Source organism: Heteronotia binoei, chromosome 5 (assembly GCF_032191835.1).
Source record: "Heteronotia binoei isolate CCM8104 ecotype False Entrance Well chromosome 5, APGP_CSIRO_Hbin_v1, whole genome shotgun sequence".
NCBI classification, from domain to species: Eukaryota; Metazoa; Chordata; class Lepidosauria; order Squamata; family Gekkonidae; genus Heteronotia; species Heteronotia binoei.
The window spans coordinates 121,548,977-121,564,966 of NC_083227.1; the positions used below are offsets into that span (position 1 = coordinate 121,548,977).

General features: G+C 40.3%; 1 protein-coding gene across 7 annotated transcripts in view; it reads right to left on the reverse strand.

Annotated features, from left to right (window-relative positions):
* The window catches only part of GRIA1 (glutamate ionotropic receptor AMPA type subunit 1), a 347,765-nt gene that overhangs the window by 97,473 nt on the left and 234,302 nt on the right, over positions 1-15,990 (reverse strand). For all 7 annotated transcript variants that reach the window (XR_009555461.1, XR_009555462.1, XM_060240281.1 and 4 more), the window contains 4 exons: positions 9,863-10,024; positions 7,173-7,340; positions 6,252-6,356; positions 4,097-4,207 (listed from right to left, as the gene is read on the reverse strand). Coding sequence is in view for 5 of the 7 variants with exons in the window: in XM_060240281.1 (XP_060096264.1) it covers positions 4,097-4,207; positions 6,252-6,356; positions 7,173-7,340; positions 9,863-10,024 (546 nt within the window). In the remaining 2 variants the exon portion in view is untranslated. The remainder of the gene's footprint in view (positions 1-4,096; positions 4,208-6,251; positions 6,357-7,172; positions 7,341-9,862; positions 10,025-15,990) is intronic.

Here is a 15,990-nt window from a genome sequence, read left to right on the forward strand (position 1 = left end):
AGTAAACATCAGAATTGGAGATTGATGTCAATGTCATTATGTCTATTAATTGTGAAGAATATAAATTGGTGGCATGCATGGTTATCCTCTCTTCAATTTTATCTTCATGATAACCTTGTGAGAAAAGTTATGCTGAGAGAGAGTAACCAGTCTAAGATTACTGATCTGAACCTGCTTCTCCTGAATCCTAGTGCAACACCCTATTGCAACATTCTGATAGAATCTCTTTCAAATCATGATTCACATTATGTGAATGTCACTCACAAATGCAATCATAGCAACTGATTAACTCAAGAAATCTGGCTCTACAACTGAGCAGACCCAATAGTCCTCAGACACAGGCAAATGTAACATGTGAACCAGGCAATCACAGATGGCATTAGCAGGAATTCCTATTACAGTGGCAATGGATAGCACAGAATTCTGCACTTTCAAAACTTCTGTACAGATAACAGCACTGTGCATCTTTCAGAATCTGGGGATTGTTAGTGAAGTGCAGATAGTCTTTTGGGGAAGATTTTCAGTGGTGAAACACCAGTTACCTTAACAGCTTGGAGATTGCATCAGATCAGTGGTATTGATGTTCCTTGTGATAGTTTGTCTCTCTTATGCCAGACGTTTTGAGGAACTTACCAGATCCCATGATATTAATTCATTGCTACTTACTGATATAAGTCAGTACACTTTTATTCATATGATCTTGCAAACTTTTCTTTCTCAGCTAGAAAATAGTTATAACCATATTTACTCATGGGTTACAGATTTTTGGTTCTGGCTATCAAGTAGTTCAGGCACTACAGTGAGTATTTCTGTGGCAGTTTTCTGCAGTGGAGTTCCATCATTTTGCCTTAAGCAGAGATGGGAGAAGTTATCTGGCAGCCCTTAAACTTGGATGGGGAAGCAAGAGGGATAATATCTAAAGGACATGCTATGAAGATGAGATGAGGTTTTTGGGAGGCCCTGATTTGGCACTTCTACAAATATTATGCCCTTTGCTCTCTTTGTCTTAAACAGTCAGGGAAGATGGACAATGCAACAGGTTTCTTCAAGTCTAGGATATATAGAGATGATGTATTTGTATATTGTTTTATTTCCCGCCCTTAGCATCTTATTTTTGCTGTGATCTTCAGAGTTTCTTGTTCTGGGAATCTAAAGCCATTCCACATTGCAGTCTTCTTCTTGGTTTCATGATAAGGGAAAAGAACAAGAATATTAAAAAGTAACAGTTTTTTTGCACCAGGACAGCCAATGCGGGAAAGATGTCTCCTTACATAAAGGATGATGGCATAGGATTGGATTTCCTTGATATGTATATTGACGTTCAATTATGTTAATCCAAAGGAAATGCAAGGTGAATAAAGAATCTGTTTATCTTACATGGATACGTCCAAAGATTTGATTTGTAAAACCTCTTATATGGATGTTGCTTTATGTACCATGGACAAACCAGGGAGATGTCCAAACTAATGAAAAATGCAAGGCTGGAGGATTACTTCTAAAAACTGAAGACTAGTGTGCAAAGTGCATGCATGCACACAGAATAAATTGGGAAAAATACATTTCAATACAAAATAATCAGAAAAAAATAAAGAGCTAGCTTTTGGGGGGGGGAATCAGAAATATACAAATGTGGTAATTTTGGGTGTACTTGGTGCTCATGCTCAGTAGTTAACAGCTGTTCTCTCCTTCAAGAATGGAGGACCTGTAGGCAGAAAAAGCAAAGTTATAGCTACTGGCCATCAAAAGGTAGTGCTGTCATAGATCAGATCAGACCCAATCAATCTTGATTCTTGCTTAAACACATAATTCAAACAGGCATCCTTTAACAAATGGAATCCCATGCATTAGCTAAAGGAAGCAAACTCACAACCTTACTACCTTCTGTTTATTATTATGGGCTAGCTGACACACTCATCTGGCTGAGAGGCTTCTACATGTTTCTCCCATCATATCCAGAAACATGTGATATATAATACAGGCCATATGCTCATAGGTCCAGTCTTTGTAGTCATATACCACACAAGAATTGTGCATCCGTGCATGCGTGGTCTCACAAACCATATATATGCATGTACTCACAGTACTTGAAATACTCATCACCTCTTTTGTTTGATGGGGAGGACATATTCTAATCCTTTACTGTATGTTAGGCTTCCCAAACCACCCGCTCTGGCGGGTGACTTCTGGGTTCGCAGCCTCATCTCCCGCTCTTCAAAGGATAGTGCTGCAGGGTGGGTGGGTGGGCCGAGAGTCACAAAAGAACTGCATGGCTCAGGGTGGGGTCGGGACTCTTATAGTCCCGATGCTCCACCCGCAAGGAAGTTCCAGATGCCCGGGAAGCCGGAGCAGCCTCCTCCTCCAACGAGGCGGCAAACGCAGCCCTCCAGCCTACAGCCACTGTTGCGGTGCAGCCAGAGATGGGCCGAACAATCACAGTTTGTCAAAAATCCAGAAAAGGCAGAGAAACCTCTTCAAGCACTCTCTGTTCTGGAGTTAAGGGTGGACCATAAAAAGTTTTTTTTTTAAGAAATCCACTTGTGTTGTCACTGTCTCCCTGGAACAAGCCATGCTGCTCATGTCATTTCCTGCCAGAGGAGAGAATGTTTGGAATTGGTCAGACAGCTGTATCATATTTCATGATTTTTCACCCACCTACTACACTCCCATAAATTTCCCACATATCTACTGCAATATGTACTTACCTGAAGGTTATAATTAACGTGGGATGCTTATGAAATCATTTTTAATTTTTTTTCAGATGTTGGAGTTCACTATTCCTGGAAATTATTACCAGAGCAAAATTCAAAAAGTCTGAATTTTGAGTTTGTTCTTCTGTTGTTAAAATAAATGCAAAAGAAATCCAAATAAACACAATATCGTACTTACTGGTGGATAGCAGGTACAATGTGGAGAAATGCAACATAAAGTGTTCTACTTGTCTCCATGAAACATCCAGGAACACAGTGTAGGATGCCACAGCCTTTATGTGGGAGTTGGAGCTACAGGAGTCACCACCAAAGCTGTTGATTTGTCCTTCATCACCACAAATAACTTCCATTAAAAAGATCCTGTTGACTTTATGTACCCAATCAGACACAGCTAAGTCACAATACCCAGAATACAACGTGAATACCAGTGAGATACCATCCAATGGAAGTGTTAAGCTTCTCAAATTATAGTGCACCTTTGATGGATAGTCAGTTAATTTACACAGTAAATCAGAATTAAATTTTACTAATGAGACTTTGCCGATCTCTAATGATAGCAAACTTTTTTTTCCAGCTACGATTAATGTAAGTTGCTGCCTGTTATATCCATGATCACCCTGTTCACATGTTACATTGTCCACACAAATGTATTCCTAAATACAGTTTGAATTGCTTACACATATAGCACAATCCTTTTTTATCTACTTTGCTGGTCTTCTCAGAATTTGCTTATGGAATACTTATGAAAATCACAGACTAAATGTATGATGGAAGATTATTTTATTTTCATAGTGTAAATCTATGTAGTCTTATCTCAGGATCAGCAAATAAGTTTGTACTGTTATCAATGTTTTAAATATCTGAAGAGAGTCATGGTTTTTCTCTTAAAGTGTTAGCACCTCATTGAACCCCTATTGACTCTTCCCCATTTAGGTTTTTTTTTTTTTTTACAATGTTTGGCCCAAACTAGCCACCATTATTTCAGCTAAGGACTAGCCACTGCCCAAAACTCTGTAAGAGTGGTACAGGAATTTATCAAGGTAATGCCTTCCTTACCGCTATATCTTTTGTTAGTAGCAGAAGATTCATCTATTGCTTTGCTAAGGGTTACTCTAGAAACATACGTGACAACTCTATTCGTAGAAAACATCATTGATGAAAAATGATTTATATATCTACAAAGTGTTATATTCTCCAATCAAGTGTTTATTGTAACAGCTTAAACTAATTTTCCATTGGTCACATGAAAGATGTGATGGTTACAAACATGTGGCAAATCTAAAAGTGCTCCCATTTAAGTACTAAATATTGGTGCTGTTAGCTTAAAGAGAGGAAGAAATTAAGGTAGGAATTCAGACAGATAATGTTCTTGATGCTATAACACTTACTAGAATTGTTGTGACTATATATGTTCTGTTCTGAAGATTAGTGGTTTCATTTGCTCCTTGTTGATCTATGGCTGTAGGGACAAATTTTTCATCTTCATTCCAATAACCAATCTGGTAATGACAAAGAAGTCACAACATACATTTGAGATAAACAAAACCATTCCAAACTCTCACAGACCAAATACTAGATTCAGGTGGGTAGCCATGTTGATCTGAAGCAAAAGAACAAAGTTTGAGAACAGTTGCACTTTTAACATCAACAAAGTTTAATATCTGATGAAGTGTGCATGCACACAAATGCTTCTATCCAGAATTAAACTTTGTTTGTCTTAATGGTACGACTGGACTCCACTTTGTTCAGACTGAATACTAGCAAAGGGAAGTGCAAAGCATTATGAGAAATAAACTGCCCATTTAAGCTCTCTGCATATTTTATTGAATCAAATTTTATCAAATATCACTTTATTACTGCTTTGACCACCAAAAGGGGGGGAGTCTGGGCAGAGGTCCATCAGTGGCTATTAGCCACAGTGTGTGTGTGTGTATTATTTATATAATTATATTTATATAATTACACTAATATATGTGCTATTTATAAATAATATAAGAGAAGCCATGTTAGATCAGGCCAATGGCCCATCCAGTCCAACATTCTGTGTCACACAGCAGCCAAATATATATATTTTATAAATATATATATTTGGCTGCTGTGTGACACAGAATGTTGGACTGGATGGGCCATTGGCCTGATCTAACATGGCTTCTCTTATGTTCTTATATTATTTATAAACAGCACATATATTAGTGTAATTATATAAATGATTTTTTTAAAATAAGATATTTTGTGTTCAATGGCATTTTCTAAGGAGTTCTGACATCCATAGCATTGAATGTTCAAGTATTAAGGTGATTCTTTGTAGCCCGGTACCGATGACCCTCCCCTCCAAAACATGTGGTTGTCTCACTGTTTGGGGAGGAAGAGAGGGCATGAGCATGCTGGCCCTTCCCTCTGCCTCTGTGCTGTTGCCTGGTTGTCTTCAGAGAACCCCTACACAGGATGTGATTGTGTACAAACCCCCTCCTCAAGATCATTAGTGTTGTGAAAGCAGAGTCATTGATCATGGAATGGGGGTGTCGGTACAGCCAGTTTCTTCATGGTGTTGTATTCTACAGATGGTCAGGCAATCATGAACAAGCATGGGTGTGGCCAGTGCACCTGTGCCCAGTCTCCTTCACTGTGCTGTGAGTCAATGTGCATGAGCAGAGAGGAGGTCACCTGTACAGGACTCTAATGTGAATTGATGCTCTTTGTAATCCTCTCCTCCTCTTATTGATTTACTTTTTTCAATAACTGTGCATGCAACATAATGCAGAATACATTTTACACCAACAATGAATCCAACAACTGATGAATAACAGAGTATAGACTTAATTTAATTTAGTTTTCAATTTATACCCAGCCCTATCCCGCAAGCGGGCTCTGGGCAGCTTACAACATTAAAAAAACTTACAAAAATATTAAACAAACCACATCCAGACTAGACAATATCATAATTATAAAATCTGTAAAATTACAGAATCACAGAATTAGCAAAATAGTATGTTCTTATAAAATTAAACCGACTGGTGAAGTGAGCTTTGACTCAAAAATATTATACTGCAATAAACTATAGAACAGAGTTTGGGTCCAGTGGCACCTTTAAGACCAAAAAAGATTTATTTAAGGTATAAGCTTTCAAGTGCATGCACACTTTTTCAGAAACAATGAAATGAAAGTTACCAATCCATACATATGCCCATATCCCCCCAGGTAGATGGTGGGCAGCAAATTAGCCTACAATATAATGAAGATGTTTAACAGATGCAAGGACCAAATAGGAATAACAAGTTTTGTTTATATGGTTACCATTTGCCTGGGTTTAATTTGGGAAGGGGGGGGACATAGTGAAGAAAATAGATATGTCAACATTGGAGATTGACAGGCAAATGTATCCTTAATTGTGGAATTAAGAGTAATTAACTGAGAGTTAACTGCCTCAGTTCCATTTGTCTTCTCTCTGGACTCCTCTTTTAATTTTGATGAAAAGACGTTACCAGAACAAGCTTCAATACCCAAATCACTCTCTTGGTCTTTCACAAAACAGCAAAAATTTACCTTCCTGTTCTTATCATGTTTCATTTCCATCACGTGAAGGGTATAATTTGTCCGATGTCCTTTCTCATTAAACTGAACGTTACCCGTCAAACCTTCAAAGCGCACCTTAAAACACAGAAATCAATGAAAGGATCAAGTCTGATATTTTGATATTTGCCTGTATCCGAAATGTCTATATCTGATCAAGCCCATACATGTACACATCAAGAGTTCTTTTGTGTCAGATTTGGAAATGTCCTTGTAGAGAAGACTATCTTTTTCAGACATTCTAAGTAGGGATAATGAATGTTTATGTATGGGTTGTAGTCAGGGGTAGAATTCTAGCAGGAGCTTCGTTGCATATTAGGCCACACGCCCCTGATGTAGCCAGTCCTTCAAGAGCTTACAAAAAAGAGCCTTGTAAGCTCTTGGAGGATTGGCTACATCAGGGGTGTGTGGCCTAATTTGCAAAGGAGCTCCTGCTAGAATTTCACCCCTGGTTATAGTGGTAGAATTCAGTAGCAAGATTGTGGTGGCCAGCTCTGCTTTAACCTACTTATGTTCACTAAAACTTTGATCTGTTCAAGTATACACATACATTCCACTGAATAAGTACTGGTTGAGTAGGAGCTTGCTGTCACAGACCAGCTTGCACGCTACACGTGTTCATTAATTTAGAAAATCTGCAAAGGCTTCATGTCCAACATGTGGCTATTGCTTCATGTGGTTTCTACACCCCTAGGAATAAACTTTTCTAGGATTGGAAATGGCCAATGTAAAAGAGAGCTAGGAATACTTGCAGCTACCAGAACTTTTGGTGACAGATGGCGGGATGCACCCCAATGGTTGCATCAATCCGTTCTTAGCAATTAATATTTCTTGGAACAATACATTATGTGGGAAAAAAGAGCATGGATTCTACACATTGGCATAATCTCTAACCTGTTGTAGAGCTCTCTGAATATCAATTCCTTGTCCCCAAGGAACAGCTGGATTTGCAAGACAATCTCCAGCATTGCCTCGACGGGAGATGTCAATTCGTTGTTTCCTGAGACTTTGGAAAGCTTCTGCCATTACCCTGACTCCATCATACGTAAGGGCAGATGTGTACTAAAAAGAATAAACAGACAAAAGATGTGTGGTGGCCTTTAGGAATCCTGGGACTGCATGTTTATTTCCCCTCCCCCAAAGGAACCATCACAATGAAATTAGACACCATATTAGAATCTGAATGCCATTTTGTTCGCATTAAGATAATATCAACATATAACTGGAACACCACAAGAATAATCAAATCAGGCTTTTGGTAATGTATGACATTTTGAAAGTTGAGTTAATGATTCAGTCACTAAACCTGAGTTTCATTATGGCAGATTTGTTTAGATGAAGACTCATTCTTTTATTTTCTTGCCATTGTTAGCTATATATCTAGGACTTTCTTATGATATGTATGAATGACTGCCACAAAGAGAGGGGAAAAGAAATTAGCCAACCAAGCAAAAACTTCCAAAGGAAGTTTATAGTACTACTAAGGAGCCAAAAGTTAAAAATGTTAAAAACATAAATAGTTATAGTCAAAAGTACATGTTTATTATAAAAACATATAAAAACCTTGTAGGGAACCAAACGAAGCTTCATAAAATAACGAAAGTGACAAATGCACGAAAAAATAATCGTATATGACATGACATATTTCAGTCTGCAAAGGTCTTCTTCAGAGGTCAAATAGTACAAATTACAACATACAACAAAGTCCCTGTTAAAGTTGTAAGACAATAAACAATCAATATAGGACCTAAAATGGAATGTTCCAATCTGGAAATAAATGGCACAATTTTTGTTTCTTCTGAGGCCACAAATGTATCTGGCCTTATGTCAGCAGCAATTACATGCACTGGAAATGTAAAGTTCTGCATTTAGGTAGGAAAAATCCAATGCATGGTTATAGGATGGGAAGACTTGTCTTAGCAGTAGTATGTGCGAAAAGGATCTAGGGGTCTTAGTGGATCATACGCTGAACATGAGTCAACAGTGTGATGTGGTGGCTAAAAAGGGAAATGCAATTTTGGGCTGTATCAACAGAAGTAGTGTCCAGATCGTGTGATGTGATGGTATTGCTTTACTCTGCTCTGGTAAGACCTCACCTGGAGAATTGTGTTCAGTTTTGGGCACCACATTTTAAGAAGGATATAGACAAGCTAGAATGATCCAGAGGAGGGCGACGAAGATGGTGATGGGTCTGGAGACCAAGTCCTATGAGGAAAGGTTGAAGGAGCTGAGCATGTTTAGCCTGAAGAGGAGGTGGCTGAGAGGTGATATGATCACCATCTTCAAGTACTTAAAGGGCTGTCATATAGAGGAGGGTGTGGAATTGTTCTCTGTGGCCCCAGAAGGTAGGACCAGAACTAATGAGTTGAAATTAAGTCAAAAGAGTTTCCATCTCAACATTAGGAAGAACTTCCTGGCTGTTAGAGCGGTTCCTCAGTGGAAGAGACTCCCTCAGGAGGTGGTGGGCTCTCCTTCCTTGGAAGTTTTTAAACAGAGGCTAGATGGTCATCTGACAGCAATGAAGATCCTGTGAATTTAGGGGGAGGTATTTGTGAGTTTCCTGCATTGTGCAGGGGGTTGGACTAGATGACCCTGGAGGCCCTTCCAACTCTATGATTCTATGATACCATGATGTCACTGAAAAGCCCACACATGTATTTGCATGTCTTCTGCTGTTCATCATCCTTGGGCTGGCAAACCTATTTTCATGCCTTCCCAAGCACTACTTCCTCTAGTACTAGGAACAACTAGATCCCCCGTTCTGTATTATTTTCTGTGCATTGTCTCAAAAGCTGATAAAACTTATTTTTGCATATGTATATGAAGGACATCTCAGAACATACCCAACATAGGGCTGATATTTTTTTCTAGATTGTTTGTGCAGTCCCCTGATACAGAGTTATGCTTCAGATGCATGACTTTTTAAACATCTGTGTGGATACAACTAATATGTGGTGTATCAGACTAGGGTCTGGGAGATCCAGGTTCAAATCCCTAGTCTGTCATGGAAGCTTGCTGGGTGACTGTGGGCCAATCACGTACTTTCAGTCTAACCTAACTCACAGTATTGTTGTGATGATAAAATGAAGAAGAGGAAATGATGTAAGCTACGTTGAATTCCCCACTGGGGAGAAAGGCAGGATACAAATAAAGGTATGTATATATGTATTGATCCACTGGAAACCATGGGTTGATGGAAGAATTAATGATGGACCTCCCAACACAAACTGATGTGTAATTCTTCTTTCTGGTACTTTTTATTTTTATTATTGCTTTGTATGCTTAATATTTGCACAGAAATTACTTTGACCTATATCTTTGCAGAGACAGAAGAAAATCAGGCCTCACAAAGAAGCTTTTATCTAAAGAAACTTTTCTAACAGTTGCTTACCAGTTTTCTTATGGTGCATTAAGTTCTAATTAAATTAAAAACAAACAAACAAACAAAAATGTTGTCTAGAGAAGGTTTCCATGATTGTGCATGTAAACTAAAAGTCAGCTTCAGTTTCCAAACTGAGCGCATTTAACATCATGGTGGTACTGACTGATACCACCTCAAACAAATGGGTTTCAGTACCACTTGCCTTTGGCCCCTTCCAGTCAACATGAGGATGTTCCCTGGCATCATTGTTCTTCCACTGTTGCATGATCCTGGCTGGAATAGTGTCTGTCTCATTTACCAGCTGGAATCCAGTCACATTTGCACCACTTTGCCTGAATTTTGATAGGTCAATGTCCATGAAACCCTGAAGAAGAGAAGCAAATTCATTTTAGTAGAAGTGTACTGATGAAATATGGAAACCATATGTGTCTGCTCCTACAACTACAAAAGCAGTTTCTGTTTCACCATTGCAATTAGGGTTTCTGTTTCACCATTGCAATTTAAATCTCCCAAGCTGAAAATATACCAGGAAAATACCCTATTGGTATTTCTCTGGTATATTTTAGCATCCCAAAGGTATCTGGGAATTTTTGGGAAAACAAAAATAAATCCTGGATATATTTGGGAAATACCAAGCAGATCGGCAAAGCCTGAAGAAACAGCTGAGATGGTGGGGAGAAGTCTTCCCACTGGTTCAGCTTCAGTCTCTCTTCTGCAGCACTCCATTTAAAGGGAATGCAAAAGAAAGCATGAAAAACAGCTGAGCAGCTGAAGCAATCTGCTCCCATCTTGCCTCTCAGCTGTTTTTTATGGCTTTGCCGCTGGTTTCCCCCCTCATCCCCCCCCCACCTCAGGACTATTGGGCATGAAAAATTTGAGATCCAAATATTTTACTGATATTAGGATCTGGAATTTTTCATGAATCCCCAAATTTTTTTGGGTCCAATAGATGTGAACCAAAAAACCCACCTTTAATTGCAATGACAATGGTGGAACAAATTAGGAGTCCAATAGCACTTTCAAGACCAACAAAGTTTTATTCAGACTATAAGCTTTCGTATGCATACACACTTCATCTGACAATGGAATGGGGTACAGTGAGCAGAGCTACTTATAGCTGGTAGACCGTGGTTTAAAATGCAAAGTGGTATAAAGTTAGAATTCAATGGCAAAATTAACAAATTGAAAAAAACACACATTTGGTCTGGATAGTATTTGCATAGGAAACCAATAAAACAATAACATGTCAGAAGGGGAGAATGAGTGTCATAAGGCAATAACTGCAGCCTGTTAATTGCTCTATTGCTTGCAAATCTGGGTTAAACAGAGAACATCTCTTTCCCAGAGTTATTTCTGTCCACCTAATTTACTTTTTAACATGTAACATACCTTATAAACATCATTCTAGTTTGCCATTTGAAAAAAAAAAGAATACATTAAAATATAGTGGAAGATGGGTTTAATATATGTAATGAGATAAACAGCCAATATCTCTTATTTGAGTATGTCAGTACAAAAACATTAATTTATTATATTTGCCACATATGATGCAACTGCTGTGGGATATAATTAATAGGTAACAGTGCCATTATTCTGATACACTATTCTAAAGGAGAAATACATTGGAATACTGTGGATATTTATTTATTTATTTCTATTTATATCCCACCTTCCCTGCGAACAGGCTCAGGGTGGCTAACAGCATATTAGAAGAAGAAGAAGAAGATATTGGATTTATATCCCGCCCTCCACTCTGAAGAGTCTCAGAGCAGCTCACAATTTCCTTTACCTTCCTCCTCCACAACAGACACCCTGTGAGGTGGGTGGGGCTGGAGAGGGCTCTCACAGCAGCTGCCCTTTCAAGAACAACCTCTGCCAGAGCTATGGCCTACCCAAGGCCATGCTAGCAGGTGCAAGTGGAGGAGTGGGGAATCAAACCCGGTTCTCCCAGATAGGAGTCTGCACACATAACCACTACATCAAACTGGCTCTCCATTAACATCATAAAATAAAATAATCTATTATAAAACAATATTAGTATAAAACATTAAGTAATTATTAAAACCATAATATATAAAATTAACTTCTTTGGTGCTATATCTGCTGATATGTAATGTATAAGATAAATAGATAGATGGATGGCATCCAATAGTTCTTCATATTTTCTTGTTGTTTCCAGATCTGTTGATGGCCTAGGTCGATGTCTCACAAAAGTGCAAGGGCAGTAATATAAATATACCCAGCTTCTAGACGGTTGGCAGCACTCTCCCCTTAGTTCTTAAAAGCATGTTGAAACAATGTTGTTTTACAGGCCTTATGGAACTGGATATATAGCTATACTTGGTGAGAATGGGTTTAGCATATGTAATAAGATAAGAAACCAATTTCCCTGTTCAGTCCTGGAGAGGTGTTTGTTCCAAGTTTTATAATAATTTGTAATTCAGCAATTTCCCTCTCCATTCTGTTCTTGAAGTTCCTTTGCAGTAAAACAGCTACTTTGAATGTTCTGGAAAGTTAAAGTGTTCTCCAATAGATTTCTTAGTTTTGTAATTCCTGATGTCAGATTTGTGTCCATATATCCTTTGGCGTAGGGTTTGTCCTGTTTGCTGAGCTGAAGGGCATTGTTGGCATTTAATAGCATATATAATGTTGAAAGATGAACAAGTGAATGAGCCTGAGATGGTGTAGTAAATGCTATTAGGTCTAGTGATTGCGTTTTCTGGGTGTATGTGGCAGCAAAGTTGGCACTTCAGTTTATTGCAAGTTCTGGTACCAGTGTCCATACTCTAATGAGATGTTGTATTGTTGTGGGTGAGGAGTTGTTTGAGACTAGGGGGCTGTCTGTGTGCAAGAAAATGTTTACCCCCCCCCCCCCCCAGTACTATTGAAGGAAAGCTGTCACTGTTCAATAGAGGTTGTAAGTTGTTGATGATATGTTGAACTGTTTTCAGTTGAGAGTTGTGAGTGACTGCTAGTGGTGTTCTGTTGTTGTCTTTTTTGGGTCTGTCTTGTAACAGGTTTTCTTTGGGTATCATTCTGGCTTTGTTCATCTGTTTCCTGACTTCATCAGGTGGGTACTTTAGTTCCAAAAAGGTTTGTTATGGATCCCTCAGGTGAGAATTTCTGTCAATAGGACTGGAGCAAATATGACTGTTTTTCTTGCATAGACTGGTTCATTGCCAGGTTGATGGTAGGACAAAAGCCATTTAATGCCTGGTGGAATGCATTCAGGGCTTCTTTACCATGTGTTCAGACAATAAAAAATGTCATCAATGTAACATAGGTATAAGAGACACAGGAGTGGGTGGGAGTCTAGGAAGTGTTGCTCCAGGTCAGCCATAAAGATGTTAGCATATTGTGGGGCCATGCTGTGCCATTGATCTATAGCAGGGGTGGCCAACAGTAGCTCTCCAGATGTTTTTTGCCTACAACTCCCATCAGCCCAGCCAGCATGGCCAATAGCTAGGGCTGATGGGAGTTGTAGGGAAAAACATCTGGAGAGCTACCGTTGGCTACCCCTGATCTATAGGAACAGTTCATTGCCAAATCTGAAGTAGTTATGAGTGAGAACAAAATGGCACAGTTTGTAGACAAAGGCAGCTGTGTTTTTGTCAGAGATTATATTACTTATGATTTGTAACCCATCTTGATGTGGGATGTTGGTATACAGAGATTCCACATCCATGGTGGCTAAAATAGTATTCCTTGGAATGTTGTTCAAATATTGTATTTTCCTCAGAAAATCTGTGGTATCATGAATGTAATTGGGAGCATTGGTGGCATAGAGTCTTAGAATAGAGTCTATATATCCATATACCCCATTGGTGATAGTGCCTATCCCCGACACAGTGGGGCATTCCGTGTTGCCTGGTTTGTGTATTTTGAGTAGAAGATACAAAGTACCTAGCTGAGGTTCCTGTGATGTGTCTGACAGAATCTATTCCTGAATGTTCAGTGGTAATTCCTTTGCAATCTTGTTTAGTTCTTTTTTATATTCCTGTGTGGGGTCTGAGTCCAGTGGTTTGTAAGAAGAAATATTTGAGAGCTGTCTGTGAGCCTCCTGGATATAGTCTGATGTGTTCAGACTCCTCCTTTGTCTGACTCTTTAATTGTAATATCCATATTGTTCCTGAGACTGTCTATGGCCTTCCTTTCAGCATGGTTGAGATTCTGCTGTGTGTGGTGTTGTTTGTTGATCACATCAGTTTGAACAATATGGTGAAAGCATTGTGACCCTCAGGAGTTTGTGTGGAGTTTTTTTTCCCCCTTGTAGTGTTGCTTTGTTGTTATGATGTGGCAAGCATCCTGTTCATTGTTGGGTTGGAGCAGGGGTTGGATTCAGCAGGAGTGCATTGGAGCGGAGCTCCAGAACCTCCAGGCCCCCCTCACCTCCTCCCCACTCAGCCAGGGGTCTGTGTGCAGTGGGAAGAAATCTCCCTGCTGCACATAGATCCTGGGTTGGCTTCTGTTCTCTCCAGCAACAGAAGCCTCCAGCTAGGGCAGGGGTGTCAAAAAGCTGCCGGCCAGTCAGCCCCTGAAGGGTTGGGATCTGGTTGGGAGCAACTGATCTCCCCCCACCTCTCTGGCTGTTGGTGAGGTGGGGGCCAGCTGGGCTATCTCTCCTGGTGTGCCCCTTTAACTGTCAGAGAGACTTCTGGTTGAGCTTTCCTTGTGCTACTGTAGCCATGGAAGCAGAAGCAAGCAGAAGATCTTTTCCCTCTCCCCCATAGCGCTTCCCGGGTTGTCCAGGAGGCACAGGGGGCCGGACATTTCCTGTCCTTCTGCAGTCAGGCTCCAGAAGAACAGGGAATGATCCCCCTCCTACTTCCCAGGGCCGTAGCCAGGATTTCATGTTTGGTGGGGCTCAGAGCAGGATTTGTTGTTGGGGGGGTGGAGGGACCACCCAGTCTGGTGGCCCTGGGCTCCCAGCACTGTAAGCTGCCTTGAGTTCCACAAGCTAACCCCCCCCCCCTTTGCCTGGGCAGTCACAGCAGCTTCACTCCCCCCACCCCTTTCTTATGTGCCCCTCTCTCAGAGAGACAGAGACCTCTTGACTCCCCCCCCCCCTTGCTCTGCATGCTGTGTTAGGGAAGGGGAGAGAAAAAAGCAAAAAGACCAGCAGCAATGCTACTACTTGTTCAGAGTGGCAGTGAGCAAACGACCCTCCAATGCAGGGGCCATACAGTTGGAAGGGGTTTTTGAAAGGATGGGTCTTCCCCCCACTGTAGCTACGGGCCTGCCACTTCCCCAGCTGTTCTGGAGGAGCAGGGCAGTTGGATAGTCCATATCCTTCTGCATCCAGGCTCCAAAAAGAGAGGGAATGACCACCCCCCCCCCCACACCGCACTTCCAGGGCTGTCCAGGAGGCTCAGGGTGGCTGCCTTCTCTCTTCCTCCATCCCCATCTTATTTCTCTCTTTTTTCCCCTCCCTCCCTATTTTTTTCTCTCTCCCCTCCTCTCTATCTTTTCTCTCTCTCTTTTTCCTCCCTCCTATTTCTCTGTCTCTTCCTTCCTTCCTTCCTTCCTTCCTTCCTTCCTTCCTTCCTTCCTTCCTTCCTTCCTTCCTTCCTTCCTTCCTTCCTTCCTTCCTTCCTTCCTTCCTTCCTTCCTTCCTTCCTCTTTTATTATGTCAGTAGCATAATTCATTTGTATATGCTACACCTGTGGCATATGCAAATGAATTATGCTACTGAGCTCCTGCACCTTTTCCCCTACAAAACGACCCCTGGGTTGGAAGGATGGTAAATGTTATCCAGTTTAGTGTGTGGTGATATGTTGTAAAGATGTAGCATGTTCTTCCTTGTTCTGTTTGTGTGTATGTTGGAAATACTCCTTTAGGCGAAGATGGCAAGAAAAGGTTTCCATGTCTCCACAGAGCTGAATCATCTGTGTCAATTTCACGGGGCAAAATGAAAGTCCATGTGAAAGAACTGACTCCTCTTTAGGGCTGGGTCTGTGTTGTGAGAGGTTAATAATATTCTTGGAGGAGTTCTTGTTGTATTTAGCAGTCTGCAGGTTAGAGAGCTTTTTATTTTTTCATTGTTTCAGCAGTTCCAGTTGGGAGTGGTAGATGGCTTGTCTGTTCTTGTAGAAATTTAGCCAAGTAGGTTGATTCCTTGTTGAAATGTCCAGTTCAGAGAGTTTGTCCTTGATCAGCTTCTGTTGTGGTACAAAACACTGATTAGATGTTTGAGTAGTTTCCTGGACAATGTGAGACATAGATTTTCTGCATAGTTCGTAGGATTAGTGGTTTGTGGAGAATTCTTAATTCTCAGTCCCTTTGGTATAATGTCTAAGTGTTTGCATTTTGTAAGAAAGGAAATATCAGTC